This window comes from Prinia subflava, chromosome 8, assembly GCF_021018805.1.
Source record: "Prinia subflava isolate CZ2003 ecotype Zambia chromosome 8, Cam_Psub_1.2, whole genome shotgun sequence".
Lineage (NCBI taxonomy): Eukaryota > Metazoa > Chordata > Aves > Passeriformes > Cisticolidae > Prinia > Prinia subflava.
In genome coordinates, this window is record NC_086254.1 from 12803548 (window position 1) to 12823513 (window position 19966).

The window sequence follows — 19966 nt, forward strand, 5'->3', positions numbered from 1 at the left end:
AGCCTCCCTGCGCCTCAGTTTCCCTCGGCTGACGTGTGCTGGGTGCAGCAGGATGATCCCCGGCTGTTGGTGTTCTGGGGGTGGCCTTGCAGGGCCAGGCTGCTGTGCTCTAGGGATGCTCCAGAGGTGTTGGGTGGAGGCTGTGGAGGCAGGAGGGGGCTCCCATGATGCATGAAAGCCTTATTTTCCTGTGCTTGAACAGGCAGGTCCCACAGGTGGGACCCCAGCACTCTGCACCTTTGGAGCAGCTCTGGTCCCTCCTGGAGAGCAGTGGCAGTGTGCCAGGATGCTGTGGAGAGTGAGGATTTGGTGTCAGGAGGGGGCTGGGAGCAGGACAGCCATAGGGGCCTGCCTCAGCCAGTCCTTCCCCCTGCTGAGCTCTGGCTTTGGTGTCTTTCTCCCTGGGGTGCTCTTAGAGCTCCCACATTTCCCTCTCTGCACGCTTGAGCACAAGAAGCTTTTTTTTGTTGTTGTTGTTGTTATTAATAGCTATTGAGAGCCAATAAAAAGTTTTACAGGGTTTGGCCAAGCATCAGAGCTCGCAGTGTGTTCATTTCCTGGAGCCGAGTGCTGGAGAGGGGGTTTGCTTGGATAACCCATGGGGTCAGCAGGAGTCGGCAGCACTGGGGGCTCTTGGTGGTGTCACAGGGGCCTGGAGAGGAGCAGGGGGAGGTGGGGACGGGGGAGCGGGGCTGAGGGGATGGTAAAGAAGGGGTAGGAGATTGGCAAGGGTCAAGCTGGAAGCAGAACCAGAGCGGTGGGGAAATGGAGGTGTGGGTCTCTCATGTGCCCTCCCAGTGCGCACCTGGGTCCTGCCTGACCCTCTGTGTCCGTGTTTAGCTTCCTGACTGTGCTTCCTGCCTCCCACACTGGCATCCCTGCCAGGAGGGACCCGGCCTGACCTTCCCCCAGTGCAGAGGAGTCCCACGCTGGTGGAATGCTGGAGGGAGGGAGAGCGCAGTTCCCTTTCGGGCACCTGGTTCCTTGAGCACAGAGTGGGTTCGTTTCATCCTGGTCTTGTGTCCAGAGGGAAGCAAGGGCTTGGTTTGGCCTTGATGTCGGGCTATCGTACCCATGTGAGGACAGGCAGCTGCACAGGGATGTGTGTGGAGCCAGTGTCATGGAATCATGGAGTAGTTTGGGTTGGAGGGACCTTTAAAGGTCACCTTATCCAGCCCCTGCCATGAGCAGGGCTGTGCACTTGGGAAGCAGCTCCCTGGTTCAGGGGGCTGGACTGATTCCTGGCTTTTTGTGGGAGCCAAGGGGAGCCCAGATAACCCCACCAGCAGCACAGAGCTTTCCAGCAGCTTCACTGGGAGCACATGAGGCAGCAAGGTGCTGCACCCCTGAGCAAACAAACTCCCACGAGCATCATTGGCTCTGGCGAGTGTCACAGCATTCCCCCAGGCTGCAGCCAAGAGGCCTCGCTCCCAGCTTTGCAGTTAAAATCGAGGCTGGTTGATAAGAGCAGGGGAGGAGGCAGAGGAGGTGGGATGTTAGTAAATTCCTGTTTGCCAAGTGGATGTTCTCCCCCAGCCCACGTGGGCTGTGGTGGGTGCCCTGAGTGGGCTGTTCCCCAGGAGCCGTGTTCTGGGCAGGGCTGCTGGCACAAGATCCTGGCCCCCCACAGTGGAGGCTGCTGCTGGAGTGGGAAGTGCTCCAACTGCACTGGCCCCTGCCCCTGGGGCCACAGGGACCCTCCCAGCCAGATGAAATCATTTTCACTCCATGGGCAGCACCATGCCTGGCATGGTGTGCCCGTAATGCTGGGTTCACATGTCCACTGTTCTTGGGGCTCTCAGAGTCCTGGCTGGTGCCTCTGAGTGATTCCAGAAAATGCCAGCAGCTCTTCCCTGTGGGGACAGTTTTGTCACCACATCACTCTTAGCTGGCTCCAACATGGAGACATTCATCAACCATTTCACCTCCAGCTGGCCCAGCTTTTTTAAAATTTGTTTGTTTATTTAAACCAGCATCTCAGGCATGGGGCACTCTGCAACCTGATATTTATCCCAGCTTCTCTCACCACTCAACTGTGGCACTGTCATTGCTGTAGGAGTTATCTGTCTGCAGGGATGGTGCTGAGGGGCTCTGCAGAGCTGTGGGCAGGAACTGGAGCCCACAACCCTCTGTTGTTCCCTGCCTCCTCATACTGATTTTCTCCCTCTCCTTTTCCACAGCTGGGAGACAGAGGAGCTGCGCTGGGAGGACCCTGTCTGCAGGATGTTCTCTCCACCAAAGACCTCCCTGTGACCAGCGATGATGACAGTCCCGGCAGGACCTTGGGAAGCACTAACATTTCAGTAGCCCAGCACCCGTGGACGGCCTCTTACCCCTCCTTCTCCAGACCCCGCCCTCCCACGGCTCACCGGGATGGTGTATTAACCAAGAGGAACCCTGCTTCTTTCCTCCTCACCCTTCCATTTTCGGCAGCTCTGGGATTTGTATGGCAGCAGCGTAACCGTGGAGAGGCCGGGGTATCACAAACTTATGGATTTTGATAAGAGAGGAGGGAAAGGGGAGCTGGAGGAAGGTAAAAGGATGTCCAAGACAGGTGGAGGAAGGAGTGGTCATGGAGGCCGGGGTACTGGAACCAACTCGGGAGTCTTAATGGTGGGTCCCAACTTCCGTGTCGGCAAGAAGATTGGATGCGGCAATTTCGGGGAGCTCCGTCTAGGTGAGAAGGGTCATCTCTGTCCTCGCTGTACCCACCCATGCCGGGATTGCCCTGGCATCCTCCTCCTGCAGTGGGAGGAGCTGGCACAGGCTGTGGCCGTGGGCATTGAACAGCCACACACAGCTGAAGCGTTGCCCCTTGCAGGAAGCCCTTGTTCTGTCACAGAGGTTCCACTTCCTTCATCCTTTCACACTGTGCTTGATCTACCAAAGCCCATCCCAGCCTGAAGGACTGATTGCAGAGGTGTTTCCCGTCTCCTCCCCATGCCTGTCACTCTCTTTGTCTGTTTGTTATAAATGGTGGTGGCCATGGAGGTCTGGGTGTCCCCCAAATCCAGGAACGCTGTGTGAGGAATGATTCAGGAGATGCCACTGTGTGCTCACCACATCTCACCCCACTTGTGCTCTGGGTGCTGCCCTCCCGCTGTGCCTTGGGACAGGGGATGGAGCACGGGTGCCTGAGGGATGTTCACTCAGCTGGGACAAACATCTAGGGAGGACAATCCATGTTTCATCCTGGGTGAATTCTATAGTTGTTCAAACTGCTTGTTTGAGAGACTCTCCTGAAATTCTGTGCAGGACAGGGCAAGGGAGGAATAAACCCCAAGCATCTTCCATGGTCACTTTCCATTCTGAACCAAGTTTATCAAGAAATTCCTCAAGCAAACTCCTGTGTGGAGGGTGGGGAGGTTGCTCTTCTCCCAGGACTGGGAATGTCCCTGGAGACCTTCAGCAAGCTGTTAACCCTTTGCTTGGCAGCTGGGAGTGGTCTGGCAGGGCCAGGCACCTCTGTGCCAGCAGCACAGTCTGGATGTCTCCAGGAAGAGGCACTGGACGTGTGGGTGGAGTCCCTGCCTGCTGTAGCACTGTCCTTGGCTGTGAGTGCTTTGGGAGGGGGCTCGTGCTGTGGGAAGAGGGGCAGTCCCCAGAGGCTGTGACTGCCACAGCCCTTGTTGCTCCATATATTTTGTTTTCTCCATGATATTTTAAGCAGCGCCTTCTCAAACCAGGTTCTGAGCTAAACCTGCCCTGACCATGGGCCCGGGGAGGAGCCACGGCAGCCCTGGCTAGGGTGGGGTCAGTTCCCACCTCCCTGTGTGGGGAGTTAATGTCAGCTCTTGCTGGCGTGACAGACTGGCTGGTGCCAGGCTCACCCGTCCTGTCCCTGCACTTCCCGGCGGGATTGACACGTAATTGCAGAGCTGGGGAAATGCTCTGGTTAAAAATCCAGCCAAGCACTTCTCATGTTCAGCTGTCATGAAGAGCTCTGAGCCTTCCTCCAGACCCAGGGCTTGTGGAAGGAGAGGTACTGGGGGTTTTGCCACACCAGCTGCTCCTTTCAGCTCCCCGAGTGAATCTGGACACTCCTGCTGCCAGTGCCTCCCTGCTTGGCCAGTGAACAGAGAGCCCTGAGCTGTACAGGTCCCACCTGTGTCCTTGCACCTCCTTTTCCTTGCTTGCCACTGAGCATTGTGTAATGGATCTGTGTTTCTGGGTGAGCTGAATCCCAGGATCCTGCCCTAGGCAGGAGCTGGGGCTGTGTTGCTGTGCCATGCTCAGTGCTGAGGATCAGTGTGACCCCCCTGCCTTGGCCTCCCCCTCATTTTCCAGGGGCAGCAGTGAGGGGACACGAGTCTCTCATGGATCTGAGGAACGTCTGTCAAACTGACAGAGGCTGCTGCAGGGACCTGGGAGCAGTTGGGCTCGGTTTGCTCATGGCTCCAGGGACAAGCAGTGAGCTCTCGCTGCAGGGCTCCACAGTGGTCGATTCTCACAGTGAGAGTTTGTCCTTGCCACCAGCAAGAGAAGCTTCCAGTCCCTTCACGTGGCTTTTTCGCTCTGTCACACCCTGCAGTGCCTGGCCATAACATGATACAGGCCTGAGCACGAGATCTCACCACGGCAGTGGAAGCCACAGCTATGTGGCTTCTCTCCTAAAATCACATCTCTCTTCCTTAGGTGTGCCTTCGAACTGCATCAGGGCTCAGGAATGCTTTCAGGATTTAGGGATTCCTCCAACTGCAGATGAATGGCAAGGGACCAGAGGGCTCCTGCTGTGAAGTGGTGGCATGAGCAGGGATGCTCCCCCAGCTCTTTGTGGGCACTCGGCTTTCCCCTGGGAATAGAGAATTCAGTCCTCAAGGCTTTAGAGGAGTTGAGGACTGAATTCTGTATTCAGCTCAGTATTTAAAACTGCAGCTCAGTATTTAAAACTGCAGCTCAGTATTTAAAAGCTCCCAGATCTATTTTGGCCTTTTTCCTCTCATAACAAAGGCCATGAGATCTTGAAAAAGTGTACCTGGAGGTGACTCTTCCAGCTTCCAGTGGTGGGGATGGAGGAAGGGGACATTGTCTTCCTCAAACAGGTACCACTTTGCCCTATTTCCTTACCACACTGAGAGGTACGTGGTGATCTGTCCTTAGGGTGCTTCAGCTCAGCTGCCCCAGGTAGAGACAAATGTCCACCCATGTAGGAGGTGTCCAAAATCAAGTGATCTGTTTAAAAGATGAAATACAAAAAAACAATTGGCATAAGGCATTTGTGGGAAGCCAGAAGGGGAATGACGTGGGCAGGAGTTGTGGCTGCCAGGGCTGTGCGTTTGTCCCTGCTGGCCTTGGCATCCTGGGCCATGCAGGGACGTGGTGCCAGTCCCAGTGTGGCAGTGCTGCCAGCCAGTTCCACACTGGAGCGGTGTGACTGGAGAGCTGGGCTGGGAGCTGCCCCAGCCCTCTGGCACAGAGGGCAGGCTTGTGTTGTGCGGGTGCTGGGTCCCGTTACCTTCCCATGTCCTGGAGCTTCACCCTGAGCTGGTGAGGCTCATCCCTTCCCCTGCCAGCCTCCAGCTGTGGTCCACTGCCATCCCAGCTCCTCCTGGGGCTTCCCAACAGCATCCCAGGGCAGTGCCCGCTGCCTGCAGCCCCCTGAGCTCCCCCTGCCCATGTGCTGCCCACGGCCAGCCCCACTCCATGCCAGGGTGGGACTCTGCCCTCTGAAACACAAGGCAGCAGGACGCTGGTGGCAGTGGGTGACAGGAGTGTGGCTGGTGGCTCGTGTGCCCTGGCACTGGGCACGGCTGAGCTGCAGCCCTGCCAGCTCCCTGCCAGCAGGCCAGCACACTCCACAGAGAGGGTTTGTTGGAGCACGTTCCCCTTAGCAGCTACTCAGGAGTGCTTGGGATGGGCTGGGGGAGAGGAGAAAACCCCAGACATTAAGCAGAAAGGTCAGAACTAAGCCCAAAGCACCTGGGTGCTCTGCAGGTCCTTTGCTCAGAGCCAGGAGTTACCCTCAGTCCTGGCACACTCCCTGAAGGCCCCTTCCTGAGCCTGGCCCAAGGCTGGTGCTCCTGTCAGGCTGTTCTGTGCCCTGCCCCAGGGCAGCCTCAGCCTAGAGCAGGGTGCAGGGAAGAATGGAGGACCTGGCAGCAGCTGCTGCTGCTGTTGTTCCAGCAGTAAACTTGTGCAGATGTTCTTCTTGCAGCTTCTCAGTGCCCACCCCTCTCCCCCAGCCTGCTGCATGCATTGCTGCTGGCAGCTTGGAACCACAGCAGCTGTTTTCCTTCAAAATTAAAAGCTGGAAATTAATTATCTTTTAAAGTAAATTCGGGATTTTGGAGGGAAGAACACGGGGTGAGTCTGTGTGCAGTGTGTGCACCAGGAGCAGGTCACTGCTGCATCTGGCCATGCCCCAGTGGAAGGGTTACATGCAGGTGCTAGGGACATTCCCAAGCTCTCCTGAGCTGTGGCTCTTGGGCCTGTCCTGCAGCCTCCCAGGAGCTCACAGGGAGCTACTTGGGGCCACAGAAGGCCTTCTGAAAATGCATCTGGGCTCAGTGCACTGCTCGTGACACCCTTCTTGTCTTGGGCTCTGCAGAGACCTCCCTGTGAGCCCCTGCAGTGTGGCCAAGGGCTCAGCCCCTCCCAGAGGTTGGAGCCACAGACCCACCCTGTGCTGGAGGTGGCACATGGGTGTCTTTGGAGGCTTTGGGAGAGAGGAACCCACACAATTCCTGCTGCTCCTGCCTCCCTTGCTGAAGGCTCAGACGTGCTTTTCCTCCTGGTTGTTCAGACCCTCCTCTAGACAAGGTCAAGCTCTAAAATTACATTTTTCTTCTGATAGTGTTAAACCCCAGCACTCTACAGAGCTGTCATTGCTTGGCCTGGTGCAGCCACTGTCACTGGAGTTGCAGTGCTGGCAGAGCTGAGCCCAGCTGCCTTTGGATGGAGCTGCCTCATCCCCCATTCCTTCACTGCATTCCCAGGTTTGGAAAGCCAAATTCCCATTCCCAGCCCAAGCACAGCTCTGTGCTGCTGCTGCTGCACAAAGGTTCCCAGCGTGGGCACAGTGCTGTGCCACGGGCAAGGGGCAGCCTCAGTGTTCGCTTTTCCCCTCACACTGAGGGGCTGGAGCATGTCCAGAGATGAGACCAGAGCTGAGGAAGGATCTGGAGCACCAGGAGTGGCCGAAGGAGCTGGGAAAGGGGCTCAGCCTGGAGAAAAGGAGGCTCAAGGGGGCACCTTGTGGTTCTGCACAAGTCCCTAACAGGAGGGAGCATCGGGCAGGGGTCAGGCTCTGCTCCCAGGGAGCAGGGACAGGAGGAGAGGGAACAGCCTCAGGCTGTGCAAAGGAAGGTTTAGATTGGATATTGGGAAAAATTCTTCACTGACAGGGTCGTGAAGCATTGGAACAGGCTGCCCAGGGTATGAGTGGAGTCACCACCCCTGGAAGTGTTCAAAAACGTGTGAATCTGGCATTGAGGCCATGGGCTAATGTGAACATGGTGGTGCTGGTGGTTGACGTGAGTGGTGATCAGAAAGGTCTTTTTCCACCTTAATGTTTCTGTGATTCCGTGATCCTAAGCTGCTTGGATGGGGATCCAGCTGGGAGCCCAGCGCAGAGCCGGCTCCTCCTGGGCTGCCGTGACGTGCAGGAGCAGGTGCCAGGCGCTGCTGCCAAGTCCCTGGGGAGGGGACAGCAGAGAGAGCCACGTCGGGCTTTAACACACCCCGGCCTGGCTGCCTGTTCCTGCCTTTGGCCATCCCACACGCTGCATCCTGCAGGTGCTGGCAGCTGCATTTGGAGGCACCTCCGACACCCAGCCGGGCAAAGGCCCCTGCAATGTAAATATTTGCTTTCTGCCACCCATCTCATCGTTTTTTACTTCCTTTCAAAAGCACCTTTTGTGCTGCAAGTCCTGCCTGCTCTAGTCCTTCCAGGCACTCCCTGGACTCTGGCACATTTTGGGTGTCAAAGTTGCCCCCTTGTGAGCACTGGGGCAGAGCAGGTGGCTCCAGGAGCTGGAGTGGGGAGTTCCCTGGCATGGAAGGAATCCTCCCTTCCTTGCTCTTTTGCTTTTTTTCTTTTTCTATTGGTTTATTAATCTCATGACAGGCCAGTTCATCTATTTGCACCTTTTTTTAATTCAGAAAGGGGAAGTGGAGGGTGGTGATTTGACCAGTCCATACTGTCTCTGCTCCCCATCTTGTCCATCAGCTGTGTGCAAATCCCCCAAAGGACGTCCTGAACCAGGGGAGTACCAAATGATTTGGACTCATTTTTGGGCTTGGAGAATGCTTACAGCTCCAGAGCCTTGTTGCTGGTAGCTTTCTGTGCTAGTGAGCCCCTGGGGTCCTGTGTGGTGGGGACAGGACAGATGCCACTGCTGGGGATGCTCCTGCCTCCATCCCTGCTCCCTCCCTGCTGGGCTGAGTCCCTTTTGCAGTGTCCCTCTGGCAATTTTCCTGCCATGTTACATTTTTCCCCCTTCAGATCCTGCCTGACCTCAGGGAAAATCCAGCTGTGAGTTTTCTGATCGCGTGTTGCTGCCCTGAAGGCAGCAGTAATTGTTTTGGACTGAGCAGTACAGCCCTGTGGGGCCATGCACAGGTGTGGGGGTGTCCCACCTGCTCCCCAGGAAGCGTCAGTGTGTGATGGGACAGACCCTCTGGATCTGACACATGCTGCGTTTGCCAGACGTTCCTCCCTCCCTCCCAAATCCCCTTCTCCCTAATCGCTGTGAAGGGATTTGCTTTATGCAGAGGCAGCAGACAAAGTGGCTTGGCAGAGGTCCCTTGGGATGGGAGAGGGTCAGGGAGGCCGCAGGATTGAGCCCCTCCTTGGCTGCAGAGCCCATGCCTGGGAGGAGCTGCTCCATTAATATCTCCCATTCATCCCTCTTCCCGTAATCCTGCCGCCGGCTGTGGCGCTCAGCAGCTGGCTCTGATGTCACCCGGCCAGGATTTATTGCTGCTTCAGGTGGAGAGCAGCAGTCTGAGCAGATGAAATCTTATGCCAGGAGGAGCTTGTTCCCTAAGCAAATTGCTTGGAGAAAATCCGAGGAGACAGATGCAGCTCCATCAGATACCCGCACGTCAGGCAGTGGGATGGCTGGGACCTGCGGGCTGCTGGCTCTAGAGGGAACCTGCTGCCCTTAACCCCCACCTGCCTGGGCTCCTGCAGGCACAGGGAACACTCAGAGCTATTCCTGCAAACCTTTATTCCTTGCCTTTATGGGCCTGAGCAGAGGTTGTGCTGATGCTTCCAAGGTGTGTTCCTTTTTCTTGGCCCCCTGATTTTGGAGGCATGTGGAGGCACCCTGAGCTCACCCTTCCTGTGGTTGTTGTGTGGAAAGTCCCATACAGGTGTGGAGCCCTCCAGGGAGTCCTGTACAGGGTGCTGGCTGCCACAGCTGCTCCTTCACTCCCCTGGACTCTCCCTGCAGCCTTCAGCTCCTTGTACAGTCTGGGCCCTGCCATGGATCTGCTCCTAGCTTCCCCTGTGCCCATGGGTGGGCAGGAGCACTCCCAGGGATGAGGCTGATTCCCACACACGATATGCACAAGCTGTTCCCAGGAGTGACCCTGGCCATGGGGGAGAGATTTCCACCTGCCTGTGGTGCCCTCAGAGCACTGCTGGCTGCCCCAGTGCTCCTGGCTGTCCTTCCTCCCTGCCACCCTTTGCAGGGTCCCACTGGCCATACCTCAGTGTCCCCCGACTCTGGCCATCCCTCCTAGCCCCCCTGTCCCTGTGGGGCTGGGAGAAGCACCAAGTCTCAGCCTTGTCCCTGCTGCAGCCCCCAGGAGCCTCCCCATCCCAGAGGAATCCACACACCCCACCTGGGAATAATTAGCAGGCGTGTTGCAACTCCCCACAGTGGGTTCTGTTCCCGCTCTGCCTTGAGGCTCCTTCAGGTGTTGTGGGAGCTGCAGAACCTGTTCAAGATGTTTTTGAGCCCAGGAGCCCTCAGGGACAGTGGCGGGTGTGCGCTGGGGGTGATGCAGGGACTGCTTTTCATCGCCTTTTTGTGTCTCTCCCTGCAGGGAAGAATCTCTACACAAATGAATACGTAGCTATCAAATTGGTGAGTAGCTGTCAGACCGGGGAGTTCCTCCGTGGTCGGGGTGGGGGCTTTGGGAAGGAGGTTTCTCTCCCTCCCCCGGTGTTGGGGCGGGTGGAGCAGGTTGGGATGTGATGGATGTGATGGCTGCGGGAGAGCTCCCTGCTCGGAATTGAGGGTAGTCTGGGAACACACGTCACTGCAGCTGGGGTGAGCAGGGTCTGGGCAGGGAGGAGCTGAGTCTCACTTCTCCCAGTCCTCACCATGGTTGTGCTGTGCTCAGCCAGTGCCAGTAGCAGAGAGGGTGGCCCCACTGGTACCTGATCCCATTAATGTTTTCCCTTCTCTGGATGAGATGATCTGGCTCCCATATGGGCTGATTTTCTCTCATCATCCCCTGAGGCTTCATCTCCATTTCATACTAGTTGCTCCCAAACCCAAATGCTCTCAGTCCCAGCTGCTGCCAGCATGTGAAGGTGTCTGACACCCAGACCTCCTGATCATCCTGCTTCCTACTTAACTGTTCTCCTTTCTCTCCTCCAAGGAACCCATAAAATCGCGGGCCCCCCAGCTGCACCTGGAGTATCGGTTCTACAAACAGCTGGGCAATGCAGGTACGGGGCTGGGCTGAGCTGCCCTGGGGAGCTGCCTGCCAGGGGCACTGCTGGGAGAGAGGCTTTCCCTGAATGACTCTGCAACTTCACTCCCATCTGCTCCACAAGCAGAGGCTGGTTTTACACAGACGCCTCGTCTCATCTTTGATCTCTTTGATTTAGTTCTTTCCCCCCACCGCCCCCGCAGCAGAGTCAGGGATGCAGATGGAGCTTCCTCCTTCCGCCTGCTGCCAGAGCAGAGCCAGGCTGGCAGTGCAGGGAGGGCAGTGCAGGAACATCTCCCCTCTGCAGCCACGTCCGGCAGTGGCGTGGCTGTGACAGCGTGGCCCTGCTGCAGCCCTGCACAGCCCCTGCTCTTTCGCTTGCAGAAGGAATTCCTCAGGTTTACTACTTTGGCCCCTGTGGGAAGTACAATGCCATGGTGTTGGAGCTGCTCGGACCCAGCCTGGAAGATCTCTTTGATCTGTGTGATCGGACCTTCACGCTCAAGACCGTCCTGATGATCGCGATCCAGCTGGTGGGTGCAGCCCCTGCGCCTCCCCTGCAGCCCTGCACGGCCCCCCTGGGCCCCCTGGCTGCCGCAGGGAGTGGGGGGTGTGTGGGCACCCTGGGCAGGCAGCGTGGGCATCCCTCGGGGAATGGGGGGAAGATACTGGCACATCCTAGCCTGGCTCAGCCATACCTCACCCCTCCCTGCTGAGGGAGGGCTCTCCACCCCTTCACATCCCCTCTCTGAGCCTAGGCAAGCATCTCAGTGTGTGCCCAGGGCATCTCAGTGTGTGCCCAGGGCATCTCACCGTGTGCCCAGGGCATCTCAGTGTGTGCCCAGGGCATCTCACTGTGTGCCCAGGGCATCTCACTGTGTGCCCAGGGCGTCTCACTGTGTGCCCAGGGCATCTCAGTGTGTGCCCAGGGCATCTCAGTGCGTGCCCAGGGCATCTCACTGCGTGCCCAGAGCATCTCAGTGTGTGCCCAGGGCATCTTAGTGCATGCCCAGGGCATCTCAGTGTGTGCCCAGTGCATCTCAGTGCATGCCCAGGGCATCTCACTGTGTGCCCAGGGCATCTCAGTGCGTGCCCAGGGCATCTCACTGTGTGCCCAGGGCGTCTCAGTGTGTGCCCAGGGCATCTCAGTGTGTGCCCAGGGCATCTCAGTGCGTGCCCAGAGCATCTCAGTGTGTGCCCAGTGCATCTCAGTGCATGCCCAGGGCATCTCACTGTGTGCCCAGGGCGTCTCAGTGCGTGCCCAGGGCATCTCACTGCGTGCCCAGGGCATCTCACTGCGTGCCCAGGGCATCTCACTGTGTGCCCAGGGCATCTCACTGCGTGCCCAGGGCATCTCAGTGTGTGCCCAGTGCATCTCAGTGCATGCCCAGGGCATCTCACTGTGTGCCCAGGGCGTCTCATTGTGTGCCCAGGGCATCTCAGTGCGTGCCCAGGGCATCTCACTGCGTGCCCAGGGCATCTCATTGTGTGCCCAGGGCATCTCACTGCGTGCCCAAGGTGCAGCTGGCCTGGGGCAGTCTCCCATCGTGGGAAGGAGGTGATCTGCCCATCCTTGGGGTGGGGCCAGGCTGAGGGGAGCAGGGGCGAGGCAGCAGGGCCTGGGGCAGGGGTGTGCAGGACACAGGGTGGGTCTCTGCCCTGACACTGACATCTCCTTCTGCCCCAGATCACACGGATGGAGTATGTCCACACCAAAAGCCTGATCTACAGAGATGTCAAGCCAGAGAACTTCCTGGTGGGGCGGCCGGGCAGCAAGCGGCAGCACACCATCCACATCATCGATTTTGGCCTGGCCAAAGAGTATATCGACCCCGAGACCAAAAAACACATCCCCTACCGAGAGCACAAGAGCCTGACAGGGACAGCGCGTTACATGAGCATCAACACCCACCTGGGAAAAGGTGCGTGGGCACAGGCAGCCAGCTCTGCCACCTGGCTGGAGGGAGGGACTGGGTGCCAGAGGTGGGGCTGGGGACAAGATGCCTCCCCTGCTCTTCAGGGTGCTGGCAAGACACATGGGGTGCTGCAGGATCTCGGGGAGACAGGGACAGTGGCTGTAGTGGGAACTGACCCATGTCTCTTTTCCTCCATACAGAACAAAGCCGCAGGGACGACCTGGAAGCATTAGGGCACATGTTTATGTACTTCCTCCGTGGGAGCCTACCTTGGCAAGGCCTCAAGGTAACTGCCAGCTCCTGCTGCCCCTGGGTGTGGCTTCCTGTGGCTCTGGCTCTGCCCTGGCACGGGGAGGGGCAAAGTTTGGCCCCTGGGGTGTTGGAGGCTTGGCACCCCATCAGCTCTGAGCTCCATGCCAGGCTCTTGCAGTGCTGAGCAGCTGCAGCTCTCCCTGTGTCGCCCCCGTTGCTCTCGCAGTGGCTGTCCTGGAAGCCCCGGGGTTTGTCCTCCAGACCTGCCTGGGAGTTTCCTGGGAAGGAATTACCTGGGAAAGGGGGTCAAAGAAGTAATCCATGGTGTGACAGCACCCAGTGCCTTCCCCTGCCCGGGGTGGTGCCTGGCCCCTGTGCTGACCCCCCTTGTCCCCGCCAGGCCGACACACTGAAGGAGAGGTACCAGAAGATTGGTGACACCAAAAGAGCCACCCCGGTGGAGGTGCTCTGTGAGAACTTCCCAGGTGAGAGCAGTGCCCAGCCCAGCCCCCAGCCCTGAGCCCCCTGTCCCGTGTCCCCTGAGCCCCCGTGTCCCCGCAGAGGAGATGGCCACGTACCTGCGCTACGTGCGGCGGCTGGATTTCTTTGAGAAGCCCGACTACGACTACCTGAGGAAGCTCTTCACAGACTTGTTCGAGAGGAACGGTTACGTGTTCGACTACGAATACGACTGGGCAGGGAAACCCCTGGTGAGTGCAGAGGGACTGGGGCAGAGGGTGAAGCACCCCGGGGAGCAGCGGCAGCGGGGTGGGTGGCACCAGCCAGGGAGGATGTGGCTCTCAGCCATCCCTGCCACACGCTATGTCCAGGGGATCAGCTGCACCCTCCTCACCAGTCACTAGCTCCAGGGCTGTGACACGGGAATCTTAGGCTCCTGAAGCCAAGGGGACCTCATCAGGCAAGCTGGCACCTCACTTTCTGCCATGGGCACACTCCTTGAGCTCGCTGCAGCCAGATACGAAACATGGCACTGCTGGGGCGGGGTAGGGGCAGTGATCTGGCCCTGGTTCTGGGGGGTTTTGCACGTTTGGCCGGAGGTTGGATCTGGCTGTGGGGCGTTGGGAGGGCTCTGTGCTGCACTGACATTGTCCTTTGTCCCCAGCCCACCCCCATTGGCACGATGCACAGCGAGGTGCAGGTGCAGCCCCCGAACAGAGACAAAGCACAGCCACACACCAAACACCAGGTGAGCAACGGCACAGCCTGGCTGGGCCATGGGGCCACGGGCATGGGCAGCCTGGGCTGCAGCTCCAGGACATGGAGCCCAGCGGGGATGGTGCCAGGGACTGGAGCATCATTTTCCCTCAGTGCTGTCTGTGGGAAGAATTCCCTCCCACAGCTCTGGGTCTGTGGCTCGCTGGGCACCCAGGGCAATGTCCCTGTGGCCTGGCAGAAGAAGGAGGAAGCACTGTGGGTGCTGTAGCATGACTGGGGAGTGCCAGGCCTGGACATTAGCTGGTGTGGGGCAGGGTCCAGCCTGGGCTATGTGGGAGGGCTTGGTGCAGGCTGAGCCACCTCTGCCAAGGGTGACTCTCTGCTGTGCTTGTGATGCCCGTCCATCAGTGGGACAGTGACACGTGACAAGGGAGGGCAGGATTGGTGGGGCAGCCTGGCAGCATTTTGCTCCATGCTGGGGCTGCCTTTGTTTTGGGAACGGGCAAAGCACAGAGAGCCCAGCCTGGGGCAAGGATCGGGCAGAGCTGTGTGGGAAAGGGGCCAGGCTGCTCAGAACTTACCCAGTGCTGTGGCCTGTCCTGCCCTGGTGCAGGACACATGTTTCTGGCATTGCTGCCACCAAGAGCAAACCTAATGTGTTGTTCAGCAGTACTGTACAAACCCTCATCCTTCCAAACCTCCCTGGGGACAGAGCACCTGCACAGGGGCTGGAGCTGGGGATGAAGTGCCCTGTCCTCTCCAGGCTGCTCCTGCCCAGCCCAGGGAGGCTGGCACAGCCCTGGCTCTCACTGGCAGCGCTTCCTTAGGGAGAGAGAAACATCTTCAAATCACCTCTGGCTCATTTCTGGGAACTCACTCCCAGTAAGGTCTGCTCTCTGTCCCCAGCACCAGGGAAATGCCATGCTGGACATCCCTTCTCCAGAGCAGGGGGAAAAGCAAAGCACAGAGCTCCCAGGGCATGGGAGCAGTGTCCAGCCTCGGGACACAGGGTGTCCCTGCAGCTGTGGGGCCGTGCAGTGCTCATGGGGGGAGGGTTTGGTTGTGGGGCAGCCGAGCCCTGGAGGAGCAGCCCAGCTCGGGGCACACAGGCCCTGCCAAGCGCTGCATCATGCAGGGGATACGGCGTCACCTGGGCCTGGCTGCAGCCCCGGCTCTGCTGCCCCAGCCGGCTCCCAAACACGGCCACCAGCCCTGCTGGAGCTCGCCCTACTCCATGGGGAGGCCCTGCGTGGGGCTGGCCCTGGGGGGGTGTGTGTAGGTGGCAGGGGGACACGGACCCCCATTGTCACCACAGGGACCGCTCTGGAGCCGCCGGGACGGTGCTGCACGGGTGCGCTCTGCAATCACCAACTCGAGCTGCTCCGGTCATGTTTTTGCTTTTGCATGTCTTATTTTCTGGACTCCCTTTGCCACTTTTGCCACCCCTTCCCTCCACTTCTCCCTTCTCTTCCCCATTCTCCCTCTTTTCTTTTGTTTCTTTTCATTCTGTTCCTCCTGCCTGTCGCGAGCAGCCGCCCGAGGGGACGGAGTTGTGGGATCCTCAGGCCGGTGGGCAGCCTGCCGAGGAGCCTTTGGGAGCTCACCTGGCAGCCGGCAGGCTCGGGGGGTCCGTGCAGGTACATGAAACCACGGGGCAGGGGCGGGCGCGGGAGGGAGCGGAGCCGCCCTGGGCCTCGTGGCTGCCCGCGGAGCCGGGATCAGCCCCGCTCCCCCGCCCCGGGGCCGCACATCCCAGGGTCCTGCCCCGGCTGCAGCACATGCTGCCTGTCCCTGTGGTGCGATGGGATGCTCACGGCTCGCAGACGAGGCTGATGCTGCTTCCCAGGGGCTGCTGGGCTCCCTTGGTGCTGCCAGGGGGAATTAGAGGGTGGTTGGTGATGGATGGATGGATGGATGGATGGATGGATGGATGGATGGATGGATGGATGGATGGATGGATGGATGCCACACCGCAGCACGGCAGCTGGGTGGGCATCGCTGTGCCCCTGGTGCCGCTCGTCTGAGCAGGGACTTCCCTGCGCCTTGACTGGAGCCCTGGCTCCAAGCCCTGCTTCTCCTCCCTTCCCGGGCACTCCTTGGCTGTGTCCCCCTGCCTCGGTCCTGTGCTGGTGCCCTCAGTACCGTGCTCGCCGCCCTCGCCGCCTCCTGCCCGCTGCTGCTCAGCTCTGCCTTGACCTGGGGGTCCATCCCTCATGGATGGTGGGACATCCATGCCGGGTCCCCCGGCTGGGCCCGCGCTGCTTCCTCCGTCTCCGCTTCCGTCCCCGCCGCTCGTGCTCGTTCTGCTGCCCCACAGTGACTCTGCTGGTGCTCGGCCCAGGCTTGGGCACAGCTCCCGCTGTTGCCATCCCGGCCCCGGGCACTCCGTGGTGCCAGGCGGGCCGTGGGGCCAGGCACTGGGAGGGCCCAGCTCGTGCTCTGCCTCTGTCCTGTCCCTCATCCTCCTCCCCAGTCTGCTCTGCAAACCCTCCTGCCGTGCTCCGCCTGTGCCCGGCACTGTGGGGGGATGTGCAGGGGTTTCTGTGCTGGTGTCAGGGGCTGGAGCCTGACGTGGCCCTGCTGGCTGGGCACTGCTCCTCCGAGGGGCTGGGAAGGGCCAAGGCTCCGCACCGGGGCCAAGCAGCTTGGAGTGTTTGGCCTGTGCATCCCCAGGGAGCTCCTGGCTTTGCCTGTGGGCAGCAAGCATAGGATGGCGGTTCAGGCACCTCCCAGTTGCCCTGGTGGCTTGGATGTCCTCTAGATGTCCTCCTGGATGTCCTCCTCCACTGTGGCTGACCCTGCTGCCCTGGTGAGCAGGCAGGAGCTCAGGGTTGCCTGAGCCCGCAGGGTGGGCACTGGGCTGGTCTTGGTGCCGTGGAGCAGAAGTCGTGTTCAGATGCTCAGCTGTGGGAAGGGCTCCTCGCAGCTTTCCCAGGCCCTGTCTCCTGCCCATGCTGGAGCTGGCTGCCAGCCAGCCCCTCTCCTGGCGCAGGGGGTCCCAGGAGCTGGGGTCCTTCCAGGGGTGTTCTGAGGGGCTCAGACCTCTCTGTGCAATGGGGCTCTTGGGGAGAGCTCAGCACTGAGGCCGAACACTGCGGTCTGGGCGAGGGCACCATCCTGCCACCAAGGGCACCTCGGTGCTCCCGGGCACAGCTGGGGGGCTCTCCTGGGTGGCTCCTGTGCCCCACAGGGAGGGAAAGGGCTACAGACCCCCGAGCTGCCCCCGCTGACACTCATCTCTCCCCAGGTGATGAGCTCCACCAACGGAGAGCTGAACACAGATGACCCGACGGCAGGACATTCGAACGCCCCCATCACAGCCCCCACCGAGGTGGAGGTGACAGACGATACAAAGTAAGGCCCCAGCCCTGCTGCCCCCTTGCCAGTGCTGGGCTGGAGGAGGGGTCAGCAGCTGCCCAGGGAGGCCTTGTCCAGTGCCCTGCGGGGAGCAACAGCCCAACCCTGGCACCCCATGAGGGGTGTCCCTGCAGGGCCACCACCGCCCCAGCCCTTCCCCCATGCACAGAGGGGCATGGATGAATCTGAGACTGCTCATTCTCTGCAGTCCCTGCCTGGCCCTGCCCCTGGCCATGTGCCCAGCTTTGTGTGCCATGCTCAGTGTCACTCCCCTGGTCAGTGCCATGTGCTGTGGCAGGTGTCATTTTCGGTGGCCTTTGTGGTGCTCCCAAATCGAGCCCCTGCCACGTACCTGGGGCACCTGGTGGAGCAGCTCTGCCCATGTGGGGTTCACCAAGGCACCAAGGGGTTTCTGTCTTCCCTGACCCCGGGGCTGCTGCCCCGTGCCGTGGCCCTGGCGCTGACGGGTCCCCTCTGTCCCCAGGTGCTGCTGTTTCTTCAAGAGAAGGAAGAGGAAAACCACCAAGCGTCGCAAGTGAGCTGCCGGGCCGGGCGGAGCGGCGAGCGCTGGCTCCTCTCCCTCTGGCCGTGGCTGGATCTTGACCCGCGGAGCCACCGGCCCCTCGGGCTGGACGGGGACGGGGGGGCCGGGCCGGACGGGCTCCCCCAGCGCCCCTCGCAGGCGGGGAGCGGGGCCTCCCCAAACTGCTTGTCCTTTCCTCCGCCACTCGTGGCCGTTTACTCGAACCAAGCCCAACTTCGCTGAAGTTCCTGCGTCCGTCAAACAGAAAAAAAGAAAGAGAAGAACCCACGGCGTCACTTGCTTTGAGTTTATAACCAGTCAGAAATGGGGATCAACTACAGACTCTGACCCGTCGCTGTCAGAAGAAGACGAAGACAATTTCGAGAGCAGTGGGCTAAGGAGGAATATTTTTTTTTTCTGTTGCTTCTTTGTCTCTTAAGTTAATTTAAAGTGAGTCTCGGTGCAGAGTGCTGAGTCGTCAGTCTTTGACCGTCATCTTCAGTGTTACCGAATTCTGCTCTTCCTTCCGGCCCCGCGTCCCCGCCGGGTCCCCTCGGTCAGGCCGGTGGTGACGAGCGGCGGGCGGGGAGAGCCGGGGGCGCGGGGGCGGGCAGAGGAAACGCGTTTACAGATCATTTACGATGCACTTTTGCGAGCAATACAGGCGCCGTCCGGTCCCGCCGAGAGCAGGTCCGAGACTCCCAGGGCTGGGGGACACAGGGACAGGGACGGCCGAGACCAAAGGGACCCATGAATGGCGGTGGCAAGGCAGGGAGGGGAAGCGAAGCAGCCTCGTCTCTGGTGCTGCCATGTCTTGGGGCTGGATGTTTCCACAACAGCTGTAGGTGTGGGCAGGGCTTGATCGGCCTCTTGCTTTCACAGCCTGAGCCCCCCGAGGCCCCGCGGCTGCCCCCGGGGGCTGGGGCTGGGAGCCGGGCCGGGCTGGGAGGGGCGCGGGGGCGAGTGGCTCTGCCAGCGTGGCTCCCCCACCGTGGCATCCCCGCTCGTGGGATCCTCCCGGCCCCTGGGCTGGGGGAATGGAGGATTTGGAACTCACACGGACACCCCCCGCACCCCCGTGTTCCTCGGCACCCCCGGGCACTGCAGCTCCCCACGTGACTGACCCCGTGCGCTGTCGTGTGTATTGATCGTGACACACTGGGGGGGACACACACTTACCTTTACCAAAACCCTGTTGTTCTGCCCCAAGAGAAGGGGCTGAGGCTGTGCTGGGGGGGCGGGGGAGGGATGGGACCATCTGTGGCTGCTTTGAAACATTTGTCAAAACTGACCATCTCGGGGGGGGCTGGAGACCCCGGATTGTGGAGGGGCTGGGGCGGCGTGGGGTCTCCCGTGGGGCCGTGCCCTCCCCAGGACCCTTCTTCATCCTAAATTCGGGGTTGAGCCCGGCTTTAGCTTGTCTGGGCTGCGGCAGCCGGGACAGCCCCAGCTGCTGCTGCGTCCCTGGCCATGGCAGGAAGGGGACGTGCAACGTTTGACCTCGTGTCCCCAGCGAGGCGAACAAACGAATTTTAAAAATCGCCTTAAAATTTTCACTGGAAGCGGTCCCTTGTCAGCGCGTCGGCTCAGAGCAGCCCCGGCAGAGGCCGAAGAGGAGTCGCGGAGGGGAAGGGAGGGCGGCCACGGGGTGTGCCCGGCTCTGTCCGCACACCCTCGGCCGCCGGGGTCGCGGCCCGAGCCTGGGACTCTCTGTCCTTCCAGCGAGGAGTCCAAATACTGCGATTGTACGTGAGAGCGTTTGTTCCATTGCGAGTTTAGTTACTGCTTTAAAACCAAGTGTACAGAAATGGCATTTCAATTTCTCTGATGCTTCCTGGAAGCCATAGAATTTAGGGGCTTTTTTTTTTAATAAAAACAACAAAAAAATTAAATAAAAATCTTTAAAACCCAACACATTCTTCTGTGTTTCTCTGTGTGGCTCCCAAGGGTGAGGACATTGCCCAAGCACCCCCTTTTCACTGGGGCTCCCTCCGTAGTGGGTGGGAACAGCCCCAGCCCCTGGCAGGGTCTCTCTGCCCAGGAGCCTTTCCTGGAGCAGCAGGAGAAAATCTCGGGGGGACGGGTCAAGGGAGCAGCAGCAAAGCTGATGGCTCTGGGCAGCCCTGCCCAGGCT

The 19966-nt window shown here is 59.8% G+C and overlaps 1 protein-coding gene across 2 annotated transcripts in view; it reads left to right on the top strand.

The window, feature by feature from the left end:
* CSNK1G2 (casein kinase 1 gamma 2) overlaps window positions 1–19744 on the top strand; it is a 43665-nt gene extending 23921 nt beyond the window's left edge. The window contains exons 2-13 of one of the 2 annotated variants that reach the window (XM_063403136.1): window positions 2181–2677; window positions 9994–10034; window positions 10555–10624; window positions 10993–11141; window positions 12296–12530; window positions 12725–12810; window positions 13177–13261; window positions 13338–13486; window positions 13900–13983; window positions 15485–15589; window positions 17200–17306; window positions 17794–19744. In XM_063403136.1, the coding sequence (XP_063259206.1) occupies window positions 2491–2677; window positions 9994–10034; window positions 10555–10624; window positions 10993–11141; window positions 12296–12530; window positions 12725–12810; window positions 13177–13261; window positions 13338–13486; window positions 13900–13983; window positions 15485–15589; window positions 17200–17306; window positions 17794–17848 (1353 nt within the window). In that variant the 5' untranslated portion in view covers window positions 2181–2490 and the 3' untranslated portion in view covers window positions 17849–19744. The remainder of the gene's footprint in view (window positions 1–2180; window positions 2678–9993; window positions 10035–10554; window positions 10625–10992; window positions 11142–12295; window positions 12531–12724; window positions 12811–13176; window positions 13262–13337; window positions 13487–13899; window positions 13984–15484; window positions 15590–17199; window positions 17307–17793) is intronic. The other variant, XM_063403135.1, reaches the window with a different exon arrangement.
* The last annotated feature ends 222 nt before the right edge of the window (window positions 19745–19966 follow it).